The sequence below is a fragment of the Myotis brandtii genome, unplaced genomic scaffold (genome assembly GCF_000412655.1).
Source record: "Myotis brandtii unplaced genomic scaffold, ASM41265v1 scaffold657, whole genome shotgun sequence".
Lineage (NCBI taxonomy): Eukaryota > Metazoa > Chordata > Mammalia > Chiroptera > Vespertilionidae > Myotis > Myotis brandtii.
The window spans coordinates 89035-107805 of NW_005370552.1; the positions used below are offsets into that span (position 1 = coordinate 89035).

Consider the following 18771-nt stretch of genomic DNA (forward strand, 5'->3'; position numbering starts at 1 on the left):
CTCCAGGCCTTCCCTGCTCTATTGTTTGTCCATGAGCTATGTATACGTACATATAAGTTACCTGGTTAATCTCTCCACACCCACACGCCCACCCTCTCAGATTTGTCAGTCTGTCCCATGCTTCTGTGTCTCTTCATCTATTTTGTCCATCAATTTGTTTTGTTTTTTAGATTCAACCTATGGGTGAGATCATGTGATACTTGTCTTTCTCTGCCTGGCTTATTTTGCTTACCTTAATACTCTCCAGGTCCCTCCAGGCTGTCTCAAAGGGTAAGATATCCTTCTTTTTTTTTTTTTTTACAGCTGCATAGTATTCCGTGGTATAAATGTACCACAGCTTTTTATCCACTCATCTACTGATGGGCACTTGGGCTGTTTCCAGGTCTTAGCTATTGTAAATTGTGCTGCTATGAACATAGGGGTGTATGGTGTTTCAGGCTTCTTAGGATATATTCCTAAAAGTGGGATCACTGGGTCAGAAGGCAGTTCCATTTTTAATTTTTTGAGGAAACTTCATACTGTAGTATTCCACAGCTGCACCAGTCTGCATTCCCACCAGCAGTGTACTAGGGTTTCCTTTTCTCCACATCCTCTCCAGCACTTGTCATTTGTTGGTTTGTTGATAGCCATTCTAACAGGTGTGAGATGGTATCTCATTGTTGTCTTAATTTGCATCTCTCAGGTGGTATGTGACTTTGAGCATTTTTTCATGCATCTCTTGGCCATCTGTATGTCCACATTGGAGAAGTGTCTATTCAGGTCCTTTGCCCATTTTTCAATTGGATTGTTTGTCTTCCTTTTGTTAAATTGTATGAGTTCCTTATATATTTTGGATATTAACCCTTTATCAGATGTATCATTGCCAAACATGTTCTCCTATACAGTGGGCTCCCTTTTTGTTTTATTGATGTTTCTTTTGCTATTCAGAAGCTTTTCATTTTGATGTAGTCCCATTTGTTTATTTCTCCTTAGTTTCCTTTGCCATAGGAGGTGTATCCATAAAATATTGCTATAAGAGATGTCTGAGATTTTGCTGCCTATGGATTCTTCTAATATTTTTATGGTTTCCCGTCTTACATTTAAGTCTTTTATACATTTTGAGTTTATTTTTGTGTATGGTATAAGTTGGTGGAACAGTTTCTTTTTTTGCATGTATCTATCCAATTTCCCCAACACCATTTATTGAAGAGACTATCTTGGCTTCATTGTATGTTCTTGCCTCCTTTGTCAAATATTAATTGAGCATAATGTTGGGTATTATCTTTATATAGTATCCTGACATCTGAAAAATGACAGTTTTACTTCTTCCTTTCCAATTTGCATGCTTTTTATTTCTTCTTCTTGTTTTATTGCTGTGGCTAGGACTTCCAGTACTATGTTGACTAAGAGTGGTGAGAGTGGGCAACCCTGTCTTGTTCCCAATCTTAAGGGAAATTGTTTCAGCTTTTGCCCATTGAGTATGATGTTGGCTGTAGGTTTGTCATATATGGCCTTTATTATGTTGAGATATGTTCCCTCTATTCCCACTTTGCTGAGAGTTTTTATCAAAAGAAGGTGTTCGATTTTGTCAAATGCTTTTTCTGCATTTATTGATATGCTCATGTGATTTTGTCATTCCATTTGTTTATGTGATATAACACATTTATAGATTTGTGAATATTGTACCAGCTTTGCAACCCTGAAATAAATCCCACTTGGTCGTGGTGTATGATCTTTTAAATATACTGCTGGATCTGATTTGCTCATAGTTTGTTGAGGATTTTAGCATTTATGTTCATCAGGGATATTAACCTGTAATTCTCTTTCATTGTAGGGTCTTTATCTGGTTTTGGGATTAGGATAATTGTGACCTCATGAAAAGAGCTTGAAAGTATTCATTCCTCTTGGATTTTTTTTAATAGTTTGAGGAGTATAGCTGTTAGTTCTTCTTTGGATGTTTGATAAAACTCCCCTTTGAAGCTTTTGGGACCAGGGCTTTTGTTTGCTGGGAGTTTTTTGATTCCTGTTTCTATTTCATCAGTTGTTATTGGCATGTTCAGGTTTTCTAATTTTTTTCTGATTCAGTTTTTCCATTGATTTTTAGAGAGAATTGAAGGGAAGGGGACAGACAGAGAGAGAAACATTGATGTGAAAGAGACACATCGATTGATTTGCCTTCCACACACCCAGACCAGGGCCAGGGATCAAGCTTCCAACCAAGGTAAGTGCCCTTGACCGGAATAGAATCTGGGACCCTTCAATCCATGGGCCGATGCTCTATCCACTGAGCCAAATCAGCTAGGGCATAAAAAAAAAGCATTTGATAAAATTTAACATCCATTCAAGACAAAAACTCACAGCAAACTAGGAAGACAGGGAACTTCCTTACCCTGATGAAGAGGATCTACCAAAAGCCTACAATTAATGTTACATTTCATGGTGAAAGATGAGTGCTTTCCTCTATGATTGAGACTAACTGAAAGACATCCATTCTCACCATTATTGGCAGTACTAGCTATTGCAATAAGATAAGAAAGAAGAAAGGCATGAAGATTAGAATTGTAGATTAGATTAGATTGTAGATTATCCTAAAGAATCTACAAATAACTCCTGAGGTTAGCAAGGTTGCAAGATACAAAGTCATAACACAAAAAGTTGTATTTCTACATCCAATAGCTCTAGAAAATGATATACTTAAGTATAAATCGAACAAAACATGTAGCAGCTCTGTATACTGAAAAACTCCAAAATGCTAATCAAAGAAATAAAAAAATGACTTCCCAAAATAGAGAGATATACAGTGTTTGTGGATTGGAAGATTCAAATAGTAAAGAAGTCAATTCTCCCCAAATTGATCAACAGATTTAACGTAATTCCAATGAGGATCCCAGCAGGCATTTTTGGTAGATATAGACAAGTTTATACTAAAATGCATGTGGAATTTATATCCAAAACAATTTTGGAAAAGAAGAAGAAAGTTGCAGGAAGTGCAGTGCCCAATTTTCAGACTATTTACAAAGCTACAGTAATCAAAATAATGGGGCATTGGCAAAGACATAAGCACATAGATCAATGGATCAGAATAAAAAACATAGAAACAGACTGGCAAAAAACGGCCAATTAATTTTTGAAAAAGGTGCAAAGGCAATTCAGTGGAGTTTACTATATGTCATATATACCTTAATAAAGCTGTTTGTTTGTTTTTTTAAAAAAAACAACAACAACAAACCTGTGTGTTCTTTTTGCAGTATTTTTTTTTTTAATTTTGGGAATGCTAAATACATGAAAAGAGGCTTTTGGGATTCACAGAAATGGAAAAATATTTGGGACACTGCAGCTGTTCATCCAAGTTTATTTTTCCAAATGTAAATGCTATATGAAAAATGTTCTGTTACTTACGCCTCATGTAAGCAGTGTCCTTAGATCCTAGATTAAAAATAATTTATGAGAATATAAAATAATACATTTCAGATTTTACCACTGATTACAAATGAATTCAAAGAAAAAAAATCAAGGTTATTGATAGTACTTGTTATTGATAGTACTAAGGAAATCGAAGCCCTTTGTTACGGAGCACAAATGATGCAAGTTCCTTGAAATGAAAGGACATTAGGACACTTGAGGGCAGTGAGAGGTGTTTTTTTTTGTTTTGTTTTTTAAACCCTAAAAACCATGCTGGCTTGGAAAAGCATAGTAGGAGACACCCACGTCCACTTGAGCTTACAGTAAATGATCTGACTCAAATTGCTAGTGGCCAGTGGTTACCTAACAGTCATAGCCAGCAATTTGTGGGTGTCGGTCACATAAAGTCCTGTGAGAGAGACAGAGAAAATAGCTAGTCAGCCCTCTACAAGGAACAGAAATGTATGCAAGTTGTTTTTTGGGGAAGAGTTATAACCATGCATTATATTTGCACTGTACATTACAAATCACTTCCCTAGGAGAGCAGGTGGCATTGTTCATATTTGGCAGATGATAGCAGAGGTTAAATTGGTCAAGTTCGTCCAGCTAGTAGACGGATAATGATGGTTACCATCTTTTTGTATAACCTTTTTTAAAAAACGTATTTTATTGATTTTTTACAGAGAGGAAGGGAGAGGGATAGAGTTAGAAACATTGATCAGCTGCCTCCTGCACAACCCCTACTGGGGCTGTGCCCGCAACCAAGGTACATGCCCTTGACCGGAATCGAACCTGGGACCCTTCAGTCCGCAGGCTGACGCTCTATCCACCGAGCCAAACTGGTCAGGGCTGTATAACCTTCTTTAGTAAAATGTCTGTTAAAATATTTTGCCCACTCTTTAAATTGGGTTACTTGCTTTCTCAAAGGGTAAAAGATTATTCTTTTTTACTTGAGACACTAAGTTTTAGAATGGTTTCTTACACAGCAATAGATAACTAAAACAATCCCCAAGCTTCCATCATAGAAGTCAGCCTTATAGTTCACTTACTAACCTAGAAAGCTCTGTTCAGAAAGAATCAATTTAGCAGCCTCCTGGCTTGGCTCAGTGGTTGAGCATCGATCTATGAACCAGGAGATCAGGGTTCGATTCCCAGTCAGGGCATATGCCCGGGTTGCGGGCTCGATCCCCGGTATGGGGTGTGCAGGAGGCAGCCAATCCATGATTCTCTCTCATCATTGATGTTTCTATCTCTCTCTCTCTCACCCTTCCTCTCTGAAATCAATAAAAATATTTTTTAAAAATTTTAAAAAAGAGAATTCAGCAGCAGAAAGAATGCTAAACTAGAAATCAAAATTATGGATTAAGTTCTAGCTTAGCCATTGTGTGTGTTAGGTCCCCCAAATGCACATTCTAAGACAAGGTACAAGTGCTTTTTTGGGAAGAGACCCCAGGAAGCACTATGATGGACTGGGGAAGAGAGATAGGGAAGGGAGGAAAGGCAGTAAGCGTACTGTTTACTGGTCAACTGCTTTGGGCAACTGGGGCTCCATCCATCCCTCACTTTGATCCCAACACCACCCTTATGTAAGTTGTTTCCCCATTAAATCTATTCTTAAATGTCAGTTTTACCTTTATTTCATCCAGAAAAAATAATGTTGTCAAGGTGGGGTGGGGTGACTGGTGAGAGGATGATCCCTGCCAGACATGAGCTCTCAGATAGCCTTGTTTCTACAGCTGCTTCACCTCAAAGAATGTTCATCCCAAAGCAGGGGCCCTCAATTAATGTCAACTCTTGTTCCCACCAAGGGGCATTCCCAAAGCCCTGGAATCTGACTCTTCACATCAACAGACAGACAAAAGGAGGTCTAGCTTTGAAACCAGCCAGTGGAATCAAAGCATTGGCATATGGTCCTCTGAAGGCTTAACTGTTCTCCACAGAGGTCAACTGAGACACAGTCAAAATCCAAGAAATGAGGAAGGCCGAGGCCACATCACACCAGAGAGCTAGGGAGATGCTGAGCTGGAGAAGAGCTCACTCTTGCACCACGTTCATATTTGGGGGTGATCAAATCACCTCTGTTTTCTGGAACATGAGGCAATTCTGCTTCTTTTCAGTTATGTTTAGACGGCAAAAACAAATCGATAACTCACCCATCCACATCAGCTCTTGAGTTCTTAAGGCCTCACCATCATTTAAATGAAGACAGAGCAAAGATCTGGGCAAGAAAACTTAGGGGTTCCTCTCACCTTACCTGCAAACCTCAATGTTGCTGGGATTTTCAAACTAAGTGACAACACAGTATTTACAAACACTAATAGCACAGAATGAAAGTTCACATTCAGAGCCATGACTGGGAACACTGCTGGCCACTATATGGAATGGTGCAGGAAGAAACTCTGGAATGAGAGGGAATGAGCTGAGTTCTGAGAAGGAATGCAAAGATGTCCTGCGCTGAGAGGCATTGCCTGGGGACAGGCCACAGCCTCAGATCTGAAAGCTTCCAGAGGCTTTCCCATGTCAAGGGTACCAGCAAAAGCCATTTGGATCTGGCTGGCCTGGAAAAATGGGTTGGGGATTTGGATGAGGAACTTTTCGTGGGGGAAGAAAGAAGAGTATTCTAACGGGAGGTAATGTGCACCAGGGAAGAAAAATACATCCCAAAAGCTGTTCCCAGCTTTCTTCACATGTTAATACACAAAAACACATGTTAAAGAACACATGTTTGCAACAGCCAAACGTGGGTGGCTTTCAACTGGAGGAAACTTCTAACCAAGTATGCCCATAACTGTTTAGCAGGATAGATGATGGTACCAAAGGTTGTTTTTTTAATTTTCCTTTTTCCCCCCTTAAGCCTGCAATGGTCATTGCCACCATAAATGCTTCAGGAAATCTAATGTCATCCTCTCAAATATCTTGTCCTGAAACAAGCAAAAAAAACCACACCAAACAGTTTCCTTTAAAAACAACAAATGGGGCCCTAGCCAGTTTGGCTCAGTGGATAGAGCGCCAGCCTGTGGACTGAAGGGTCCCAGGTTCCATTCCAGTCAAGGTCACATGTCTGGGTTGTGGGCTCGATCCCCAGTAAGGGGCGTGTAGGAGGCAGCCCATCAATGAGTCTCTGTCATCATTGATGTTTCTATCTCTCTCTCCCTCCCCCTTCCTCCCTGAAATCAATAAAAATATATTAAAAATAAAAACAACAAATGGGAAACACTAGTCTAATGAGATGTTCTGAGAAAAAATGGAAATGTTCACACCGGTGGTTCTCACATTGGAGAATGCCCCAGAATTACTTAGAGGGATTGTTAAATCACATTGCTGGGCCACCTTTCCTCCTACCCAGATTCAGTAGCTCTGGGGTGGGACCCAAGAATTTACATATCTAATAAGTTTCAATGAGCTGCTGCAGGTCTGAGGACCATACTTTGAAAGTAGAGGAAGGGAGAGGGAGAGATAAAAACATCAGTGATGAGAGAGAAACATCATTGATAGGCTGTCTCCTAAAGGCCCCCTACTGGAAATTGAACCTGCAACTTGGGCATGTGCCCTTGACTGGAATTGATCCCAGAGGGTAACATGGTACATTAGCATATCAATGACCCTGCATAGTCCTGCAAATCAAAAAACCTACTTAACCCAGCACAATTTATTTAGAATGCATTGTTTCCCATAGAACAGCGGTTCTCAACCTGTGGGTCACGACCCCTTTGGGAGTCAAATGACCCTTTCACAGGGGTCACCTAAGACCATCGGAAAACACATATATAATTACATATTGTTTTTGTGATGAATCACTATGCTTTAATTATGTTCAATTTGTAACAATGAAATTGGGGGTCACCACAACATGAGGAACTGTATTAAAGGGTCGCGGCATTAGGAAGGTTGAGAACCACTGCGATAGAACATCTGTGAATCTGGGAAGCAGAGCTTCAAGGAAGCCAGTTTGGAAAATGTTCTACTAGGGCTGTTCCTGACCATCAGTAAGATTACAGGCTTCTGAAGGAAGAACAACTTGTGAAAGACAGATATCCAAGTCATGCCTTCAGCAGCAATCCGGGGTCAGGGCAGTAGAGGGCTGTGGGCCATACCACCTAGCAGAAGCTTGGCAGGGCAGCAGATATGGAGAGACCCAAGCCTGCTGCCCAGCAATCAGGCAGCATCAAGGAAGTCTGTCAGCAGGTAGCAAAGGCCCATCCACCTTCAGCTTTGGATTAGGACACCAGGTCTTTTTATAGGACAAAGCCTTGCAAGGACCCTGTTACCAATCACTAGAGGTGTGCTTGGCTGCTGCTGGCAGAAGGACTTAACAAGAGATGAAGTCAGAAGCCCTCTAAGGGTGGGACTTGTGTTTTAGTTAGAGGGAAAGTAGGAACCTAAAGGCTGCTCATGCTTATCTCAGGAATATAGGAGATGGGAAAGGAAGTCTAGAGGATGCAGTGATGAAAGCAAAGCCAACAGGAAAAGGGAGAAAAGGAGAGGAAGGGAGTTATTGTGTGGTAGTTTTTAAACAAGCAATCCACCCTGTCTTGGCAAAGGGCTAAACTTATTTTTTTAGTATATTTTTATTGATTTCAGAGAGGAAGGGAGATGGAGAGAGAGATAGAAATATCAATGGTGAGAGAGAATCATGGATTGGCTGCCTCGAGCCTTCAACCTGGGCATGTGCCCTTGATTGAAATAGAACCCGGGACCTTTCAGTGCACAGGTTGACACTCAATCCACTGAGCCAAATCACCTAGGGCTGTGGGGTTGTTTTGATGGAAATGCTCTGAAATTGTGGTGACAGATACACAAGTCTGTGAATGTACTAAAATCCTCGAATTAGTTTAAATGAGCATTGTATGGGATGTCTCTATAAAGCTATTAAAATGTTATCACATATTGTTGGGGAACTCAAAGCAAGTGGCATAGGGAGGGAGCATTGGGGGACTTTGACAAAACGGAGCAAGAACTGGCTATGAGTCAGAACGTCTTAGAACCCTTGAGGAATATCCAAGCAGCCCCAGGTTGAGACCCTGAGATTGCAACCAAGTGTCGATATGAACAAACATGCTGTAATGTACCCCAGACAGGGGCTCAGTGAATACTCACAGTGTCATTAATTCTTGCCTGCCTAACCCTGGTGCCTGGCATCATGCCTAACATGTAACCGCCACTCAAAAGTTGTGTTCAATAACTGCCTGTGGGAGTCACCAGACTGAGTTATAAACCCAGGTCTTCTAACTTTCTGTGTGACCCCAGAGAAATTCCTTCATCAGGCTGAGCCTCGGGGGGTGGGGAGTGGTCATCACTAGGAAGCAAAGTGTTGCCCCTCAGGTGCACCTCCCAGTCTGAAGTTCCACAGTTCCATGAATTAGGTGGCCAATGCAGGGGAGCTTGGTTGTGGGTAAGAAACACCTGAGGGAAATTAGATAGAGCCTGAGACAACCACAAGATCAGGATCAGCCAGAGGCATGCTTCCCAGCAGATTTCATTCCACAGATCCACTGAGAGCCTTCCATGAGTCAGGTCCCTGCTAGGCCATGAGGGCACAAAATGAACAAGACTCTAGTACCTGCTCACATGGTGGGGGCATCAGATTCATCAGAGTAGCTAGTGGTGAAACAACCCCTTGGAAAGCTGAGTTAAAATATAAGTGGAGAGAAAATTTCAACATTGGATATTTAAAGGAATCAGAGCGTTTGTCTGACAAATGCTGAGTCAGTGGCAACAAGTCAGAGTTCCTACACAGATGGCCACTGTGGGGGCAGAGTCTCAGAAGATGGACCACACCAACACTTCCTCACCACTCCACAATGAGCCTGCCAAACCTTGGCTCAATTCTCAATCTGTGGCCTTAATTTAACCAGTGTTTTTGAACATACTTGGATCCTGGAACTGGCAGGATCATTCAGCTCTGCTACCCACACAATAAGTGAAAGGCCAGTGTCCTCTGTCCAAGGGTCCTGAGGTGCAATCGGCATTGAAAAGATAGATGTTCACAAGGCACAACTGGAAAGACCCTGCAAACAGCCAGTGGCAGCAGTGGAAACAAATCCCTGATGCATGTGAGCCATCACAGTGCAGGTCACTGTAAGAGCAGGGAAGAAGAAGTACTGCAGTCATATTTCAAGGCTAAGGCAGAAAGTCCTCCCTCAATTCTATGTTTGGATCTGTGTGACTATTACTCATAAAAATAGTTTTAAACCCAATATACTCAATTTACAATCCCAAACCTCTGGGAGAATCCAAGCTATTATGTCCAAACCCATTTATCGTCTCCCTGGAGGACAATACATAAAGAGACATCCAGTATGAGCAAAGGATTATGGGTGAGTGAATCATTCAGCCTGAGAATGAGTGATCCAGAGGTTTCTGAGGCCAGAGGGCCATGCAACCATAAGATCCAGGTGCAACCAATTATCATCTGAAAAATTGGGAGCTTAGCAATGCTACCAATGACTTTTCTTTTGCACAAGTTTTATGCTTAAATCTTTATCTGAAAACCCTGTCCCTAGAACTCTTCAGAGCCTCTAAGTCTCCAAGAATAGTGTCCTGGGTGATAGGAAATCCAAGAGCCTCAGCAATTTGCTGTGCCCTGAATTGTTGCCTGCTCAGATGGATATTTTGTCCAGGGTACTGCAAATTTCCTGACATTTTGCTACATAGCATTCCTTTTTCTTTGGGAACTATCCTCTTGGAAATTCTGGTTAAATCCTACAGGAATATTTTACATATAATGTGCTGATTCCCTGTCACACTTACTTCAATCACTCAATCAATCAATTCACAAATATTGACTAAAGATCCCCTCCAATGCCCCATACACTATGCTAACTTGCTAACTGGTGGGCGGGGGAGGGGGAGATAAGGGGTGTACAACCAGTTGCCAGCCCAAGCCTGAAGGCAATTCCAGTCTATGATTATATCTGCTTTGTTTGCTATTGCTTTTTAAATGAGAACAGGAAATTTTACCACTGGTTATAACTCAAGAAGACTACCTGCTCATTAATTCAATCAAAGTTTCACTATTCTGGCAATTTCATCTTACTTTGTATGTTGATTTTTGTGCCCATTAAGTGCACATTCTCTCATAGAATTCGTGAAGACAATCAGTGAGCAGTGGTTTTGAATCAGGATGGAAAAAGAACACCCACACAGATTTTTGTTTCCAATTTCAAAAAGTTCTTAGAGAGGCCCACAGATCTCCTACTTTAACCTTCCATGAGCCCATAGTGCCGTTATCTTTGGCATTAGCATCTATCAGAATCATTCTTCAATATCCAGGCCCAATGTCCCTCCATGGCTTCTCTTTGCACTCCCAGGCCTATCAACCCATCTGTGTTATAACATTGATCACCTTAGATAACCCAGTGTCTATTTTTCCTTAAGGCAGAAAGTTACTGACAGAAGGAATTCCTTCCATTCTTCATCCTAGTATCCCAAACACTCCATTATTCAGTGTCCACTTTGAAAAGTAAATCTCTGGGTAGATCCCAGGTTTCATTGGAGAAGGAAGAAACTGATTCTCTTTCAAAACTAAGTTCAAATATCCAAGAGAAAGATTCAGGCCTAAAAACCCCTGAAACAATGGCCCATAAAAGCTGACAGTCACGAGGTCATACAATCGAGAACCAAGGAGCTGGCCTGAGAAACTCCCTATGAACTGGAACTCAAGAGAGGTTATTATTCACACTGCTTTTTGTATATATTTTTATTGATTTCAGAGAGGAAGGGAGAGGGAGAGATAGAAACATCAATGCTGAGAGAGAATCATTGGTCAGTTGCCTCCAGATGCCCCCTACTGGGATCGAGCCTGCAACCTGGGCCTGTGCCCCAACCTGGAATCAACTGTGACCTCCAGGTTCATAGGTCAATGCTCAACCACTGAGCAACACTGACTGGGCCACACTGCTTTTTGGGAAGTGAATCTTTAATCTGGGTATTAATCAGAACTTGGCTGCTACAATTCCATACTTTGCTATAGCCTGGCAAAAGTAAACCTTCTTCTGTTTAAACTCAATCTTCATTTTCAATTACCCATTTCATTTGTGTTCTCTGAAAGGGTAATTGATGTAGCACACATTTGCATTTACTAAGGAAACCAACCATTTTGGAAGGGGCCAGAGCAAAGTGGCCAACAAAAATAATAAATGCAAACTCCAGCTTGTGGCTGTAGTCAGTCTCTCATCTTACAGCCCCCAATAGAGAAAGTTATGGCCTCGACAGAGGATGTTCGTGGATTTAAACACAACCTCTATAACCAGTAAGCCTTAGTCCAGTGATGGCGAACCTATGACATGTGTGTCAGAAGTGACACGCGAACTCATTTTTTTGGTTGATTTTTCTTTGTTAAATGGCATTTAAATATATAAAATAAGTACCAAAAATATAAATCTTTGTTTTACTATGGTTGCAAATATCAAAAAATTTCTATATGTGACACGGCACCAGAGTTAAGTTAGGGTTTTTCAAAAAGCTGACACACCGAGCTCAAAAGGTTCGCCATCACTGAAATAGAGGAATAGGCACATTAGCCAGGATGCCATAATGTCACGACCGAACAGCAGGGACCTGAGGCTGCATGGAGCCTGGCCGGGGCAAGGGACCTCAGGCTGTGCCCCCCACCCCATGGGGCTTGATGAGGGACCTCAGGCCGTGCTCCCCATCTGGCAGGGCTTGACGGGGGACCTCAGGCCATGGCCCCAGCCTGGCAGGGCTTGACAGGAGACCTCAGGCTACACCCCTGCCCCAGCTCCAGGCCGGGAGACCTCATGCCGTGACCCCCACCCTAGTGCCAGGTCGGGGGACCTCAGGCCACACCCCCCACCCTGGTGCTGGGCCAGGAGACCTGAGGCTGCACCCCCCCTGCCCAGAGGAGCTTGATGGAGGTGGGGCCAGCCACCACAGTTTTTTGATCCACTCATCTGCTGATAGGCACTTAGGCTGTTTCCAAATCTTAGCTATGGTGAATTGTGCTGCATATATCCTTTCTGATGGGTGTTTCCGGATTCTTAGGATATATTCCTAGAAGTGGGATGAGTGGGTAAAATGGGAGTTCCATTTTTAACTTTTTGAGGAATCTCTATACTGTTTTCCATAGTGGCTGCATCAGTCTGCATTCCCACCAGCAGTGCACGAGTGTTCCCTTTCAGTCCCTCTTCTGAAGTGGGGGTGTCACTGGAAGATGGGCAGAATTTGAACAGACTAGATGGTTGGGGGAAAGCAGTCCAGGTACAGGAAGTCGTAATACCAAGAAGTGGCAGAATGTCACTCAAGTTCTATAAAAACAGGTAATCTATTTTGGTCAGACTTTAGGAAACCAGGTGAGAAGGAATGTAAAATTAGGCTAGAAGCAAATTGTATAGTCCCCTAAGAACATCTGAGAACTTTCTAGTTAACTTTAGAGAGAACATGGAGCTGCTGCTCTCCATCTTTGAATAGGAAAGTAAAGTGATAAAAAATGGTACTAGCCTGTCCGGCATGGCTCAGTGGTTGAGCATCGACCTATGAACCAGGAGGTCACCATTTGATCCCTGGTCAGGGCACATGCCCGGGTTGCGGGCTCGATTCCTAGTGTGGGGCATGCAGGAGGCAGTCGATCCATGATTCTCTCTCATCATTGATGTTTCTATCTCTCTCTCCCTCTCCCTTCCTCTCTGAAATCAATACAAATATATTTTTTAAAATGGTACTAAAGTAAAATTGTACTTAAAAGACCAGAAGTTGGCAAAAAACAGTAGAGTGAGTTTGAATGACAGAGACTAAAAGTGAGACTGTTATAATAATATTAAAAAAAGAGAGGGGCGTATTTCAATTGTGAGGACTGATGAGGTGGGAAGGTTTGAAGATGGTGCTTTAACAATGGTCTCCAGCGTCTCTTAGAGCGCACAAGTCTGTGAAGTGAGAAGCAGTGTTATCAGTAAAAAAAAAAAATAAAAAAAAAAAAAAAAATTCAAGATGAAAATGTCCTGCTCTCCCCAGCATTGCACTTTTTAATGCAGAGTAATTTTGTCAACTGATTACATGTTTTAAATCCAAATAGAAATTTCTAGCCTAGCCTGAGACTTTAATTGTATATCCTGAGCCAGGTGTTCTGTTCCTAATACATATCTCCAAATGTGGCATTTCAGAAGACTGCTTTGGCTGGTCTGGTATGGTATGGCTTTTAGCAAACCTCATTTAGCTTTCCTGACTGGCCAACATAAACTACATTAACCACCTTTCTCCAGGTGTAAGATTCATGGAGTCTTTTAGTGGCTATATGACTCATTTCCACCTTCAGCCTTGCTGACAGAAGTAGGTGCAGTGATCCTCCAAAACCTCAGATGTAAATAAGGTTTCAAGAGTTCATTTAACAACAGAATCAAAACTCTTCCTCTTATACATGTGCAAAAACAATCCAATGCAGAGAACTTGACTATATGAACTTTCCACTCATGTTATGGCTTTTTGTTTTGTTTTGTTTTGTTTTGTTTTGTTTTGTTTTTGTTTTTTACACTAGAGGCCCGGTGCATGGATTCATGCACATTGAAAGGAAATTAATTAGAAGGTGGCTGGTGGGGCTGGGTGAGACAGGCCAGACACACCCTGGAGCCAACTTCCCGTGGTCCCTCTTCTGGGGCAGCACCAGGGCTTGAAGGGTGTCTGTGAAGTGAGCAGGGTCCCTCCAGCAGGTGGGGTCCCTTGGCCTGGCCTGCGGAGATCAGGCTGAAACCAGCAGTCCAACTTCCCCTGAGTGGTCCTGGAGTGTGAGAGGGCACTCTGCAAAGTTGCTGTTGCTGGGCAGCTCCTGTGTTGAGCGTCTGCCCCCTGGTAGTCAGTATGTGTCATACCTACTGGCCGGTTGGCTGGTCACTAAGCCTTTTATATATAGATAGATACTGTGTCTTTGTTAGGCTGCAAAGAAGCCTAAAGTTCTAGGAGTGGGAATGGGAAGGATTTACTCTCACTTGGATAGATTTGCTGTGAAATCGCAGCTGGTTATATAACTAGGAAACTAATGGGGCCCTAGATCCTCATCTCCCTCTTTCAGAGGTTCTTGACTCTGGGCCTCTTACCTTCTCTCTTACTGGAGACATGATGTCTGCTTGCTAAGAGGGTGCCTCAGAAATGATCTTCAAAATCTTTCTCCTGGCACATAGGGTAATTTGCCTCAGGACCTGCTGGCCGAGAGTATCTCCCTTCCCCAGCTTTCCAAAACTTCGGGCTTGGAGTGAAACCCCCATCTTTGAATTCAGTAGCCCTAGCCGAGCACATTTCCTGAGAGACTCTGTGGAGAGGAGCCAAGGAAGAACTTTGAAAGGTTCTCCAATTGGTTTCTGCTCATGTGAGGTCTGAGCAGAGCCTGAGGACCAGTGAGGAATCAGGATAGGTCGGGGATTGCAAGGAGGAGAGCTGTAGCTTCTAGCAGGGGGCAGCCTGCCTGCTGGCTGGAGGAGCCAGGCCAGCCAGGGAGAGTAGTGAGTGCCCAGCCTGGAAAACCCATGATTCTGTGGGTGGCTGGGCCCTGGCATCAACCCACACTATACAAGGGTGGAAGCTGAGAGAAAACAGAGTGGAGGGCAGAGAAAGGGAGTGATGGCAGTCAGATGGAAAAAGAGAAGAGGCCCCTTGGCTGAGAAAGGCTCCACCAGATGTACAGGCAGCTGAAAGAAGCCTCCTAATTTAGAGTTCAACGGCCTCTAGCTAGTTTCTCAACTTCTCCCTCTGCTTCCCCTCCCCCTCCGAGTTCATTTTCAACCTGACTCCTGCTAAAGGGGATGGGAATGGCACTTGTGTGGCACTGAGGATAAAGTCTCCTTTCCACTTTTCCCAGAATCAGTTCCTACCAAAGGCTTAAACTTGCAAGAGTCAGCTCAAAACACAAATGTTCCTTTTTATCACTTCATACATTTGTTTGACTCATTTATTTGGAGATGTGCAGAGAATTTCCAGCAGCCATTCCTATGTCTCCCAAGCACGTATCTGGGGAAACCCTGTCCCCACCCCCCCATCCCCCATGAGATCCTTCATCTAAAACTCAGTAGGTTTGTTTCTCAGACCCCAGATTTAAACTGCCCACTGTGTGGATCGCAAAGACAAATATTGGCACGCCCTATCTACGTCAACCACTCTCTCAGGGATTTCTTCTCAGTTCCATGGACACAAGGGTGCATCCATGTTGCCCTGCTCCCCTGAAACTCTTTGCTAACCTAAGACTCCCTGATGAAGGAATAAGCTTGAGGTTTTTATTATTTTATTTTATTTTTTAAAAATGTTTTTATTGATTTCAGAGAGGCAGGGAGAGGGAGAGGGAGAGAGAGAAAGAGAGAGAGAGAGAGAGAAACATCAATGATGAGAGAGAATCACTGATCGGCTGCCTCCTGCACACCCCCTACTGGGGATCGAGCCTGAAACCTGGGCATGTGCCCTGACTGGGAATTGAACTGTGACCCACAGGTTCATAGGTCAATGATCAACCACTGAGCCACGCCCCTCGGGCAAGCTTGAGGTTTTTAAAAGGCATTTCTAAAGAAGGTTTTGCTGCCCAGCCAGCATGGCTCAGTAGTTAAGTGTCGACCTATGAACTGGAAGGTCACAGTTCAATTCCAGGTCAGGGCACATGCCCAGGTTTCAGGCTCGATCCCCAGTAGGGGGTGTGCAGGAGGCAGCCGATCAGTGATTCTCTCTCATCATTGATGTTTCTATCTATCTCTCCCTCTCCCTTCCTCTCTGAAATCAATAAAATATATTTTAAAAAATAAAGAATTGGCTCAAGTAGTTCTCCAATACCAGGAGAACTCTCATAAATACCAGGTTTCCTTTAGAATCTAGAGACCACGCCCTCAAGAAGCTACACCCTTTCTCCCTGGGGCTAACAGAGTGCATGCCACATGTCGCCACATGTCACCACGCTCAGCAGGCACCTCTCTCCCAGAGGCTCAGACTTTCTCAGAATCCCCAGCTAGAGGGGTTGGGGGCAGTAGTCAAGGCCCTGCTTGTGCTGTCTGAAAGAGTACGCAAATGACCCAGCCTACAGCTTCAGGGGATGGCCTAGGACCTCTGTGGGAGGAGGTAGGGGCTCCTTTCAGGACTACCGGACTACCTGCCAGACCCCTGAGACCAGGCCCTGAGCAACCCCGTGTAAGGAGGCAAAATACTGGGTAGTGAGAAACTGATAGTGGGAAAGGGCACATAGTAAGAATAGAGCCACTGTTGTCTAATCATTATTCACCACATAATCACTATAGATGAAAGGTTTTCTTACAGACCCTGGGACACTGGAGGATGAAACGAGGGTGTAAAAAGATAAGATGCCTGGATGGGTCCATGACTCAGTAAGGAAATACCTTTAAGAACAGACCAAGGACAGGACAGGCTTTGATTTGGTGGCTGTGCCCAGACCCTGACCCCCTCCGGGAGTTTTTCTCAGGAATGCTGACAGTCCTCTGGTCCCAGGAACGGGCTGAGCTGTTTATAACATCACAGATTAGCCACCTTATTATCGGGCTTTGAGCTCCTAAAGGCCTGACTGCGGACCCTCCTTCCCCTTTCCCTCCTTCCCCTTTCCGTTACACTGCAGCCCGCAGCTGCACATAGCTGTCTTCTCCCTCCTGTGTATATAACCAGCCAGCTGGCGAGGGGGTCAGAGCAGATTCTTGTGGGTGACCTGCTGCTCTTCCCCTGCTGCCCGCAAGATTGGAATAAACGCTCATATAGGATTCAACCCCGTCTCTGCTGAATTGGCTCAAGTAGTGACAGGCAGCGGGGTCCCATTGGTTGTCTGGCTACAAAAGGAGCCCGCACCCAAACTTCTTGGAGTCGCCTTCTGCTCCGATATGGCTCTACTTGGACCCCTGGAACATCAGACACAGAGGGGACTGGGATCCCGGCCCCTCTGGATGCCTGGCGAGGGGCTGGCAATGGTGCCCAAATGGGAGGCTCCCTCCTCCTCCCCACGTCCCAGGGCGCCGAGAAAGGCTTCCGACACAAACAAAGGGCACCCTCTGCACCTCCCTCCGTCCCCTCCTCAGCGGAGGGGGGGTTACCCCTGCCCTACCTGGGAAGCCGAGGGTAAGCGGGATTGGAAACAACAGCAGCAGCAGCAGCAGCGCGGGGCCCCTCATGGTGCTCCAGCCCTCAGCTCAGCTCTGCAGCGCCGCGCGCTTCCCTGTCGGGAGGAGACCAAGGGGCAGAGCTGCAAAACTCCTCCTCTCCTCTTTCCCTCCCTCAGGCTTAGGGCCTGCCCTCCTTCCTCGGCCTCCCTGGAATGCTGGCGCCGTTGGGGCTCCCACCCACCCTCTTCTTCGGGGCCAAGCGCTTCTTCTGACCCCCCCCCTCCCCGCCGCCCCCAGGAGCAGTGATATCTTTCTGTTCTCCAAGTTCAAGCCTTTTCACCTGAATACACACAGGTGGACCAAATGCCTCCCACATCAAGGGTCCCCAGCACAATGTCATTGATGTAGGAAGCTGCATGAGTCTCATAGAAAGAGAAGGGGCAGCCCTAGCGGGTTTGGCTCCGTGGATGGAGTGTTGGCCTGTGGACTGAAGGGTCTTGGGTTCAATTCTGTCAGGACACATGCGGAGGTTGTGGGCTCGGTCCCCAGTGTGGGGTGTGCAGGAGGCAGCTGATCAATGATTCTCCCTCATCATGGATGTTTCTATTTCTCCCTCTCCCTCTCCCTTCCTCTACAAGGAGAAAGCCTTAACTCACCTCTGGGAGGACATTTTCCTTACTAATCTTGATGATGAATGCCCAGAAAAACAGTGATTCTTGGGAGATTTGGAGGCTGGAAGGGAAGTAGTGGCCATTTTGTAGCTCACATATGGTGCAGATTTGCTGACTTACCTCATTGGTATGAAGCAGTAATTGGGCCTGCAAGTGCTCTACCTTCCCCTGATCCTCCTTAGATTGCTTCAAGTTGTAGGCCAGGTGAGTGTGTTTAGCAGTTGTGACAAAGAGACCCACTTGTGCTGAATATGCTCATCACCGTCAGTGGCAACAAGCACTAATATGAGTTCCAGTCTTACTCATGGTGCTCCAGCTCATGCTTGTTGGTTCCAGCCTGCTCTTGATCTCCCCCTTCCAATTTATACCTTTCCTTCCCTACTGCCTATCCCATGAACTTCAAGCTCCAGTATTAGACTCAGAGACAACAACAGCCATACAGAAACTACTTAGCAATCCCCCACAGTTGCATAAGAGCAATTACAAGTAACAAATGCATATTGGCCTTATGCAGTATATATCTTCTACTGATTTTGCTGCTCTGGTAGAACATGAACTGATACAGGCAAGGAGCCATTATGGGGCTACAATGAGTTTAGTTTCGAACATGTTAAGATTGTGATGCAGGTGAAACAACAATGTAGAAGATGCCTAGTGTTAAAAATTTTTTGAAATTCAGTAGATAAGATGAAGAG

The 18771-nt window shown here is 44.2% G+C and overlaps 1 protein-coding gene across 2 annotated transcripts in view; it reads right to left on the reverse strand.

Annotated features, from left to right (window-relative positions):
* SRPX (sushi-repeat containing protein, X-linked) overlaps window positions 1-17591 on the reverse strand; it is a 77625-nt gene extending 60034 nt beyond the window's left edge. For both annotated transcript variants that reach the window (XM_005880868.2, XM_014528882.1), the window contains exon 1: window positions 17408-17591. In XM_005880868.2, the coding sequence (XP_005880930.1) occupies window positions 17408-17474 (67 nt within the window). In that variant the 5' untranslated portion in view covers window positions 17475-17591. The remainder of the gene's footprint in view (window positions 1-17407) is intronic.
* Window positions 17592-18771: the final 1180 nt, after the last annotated feature.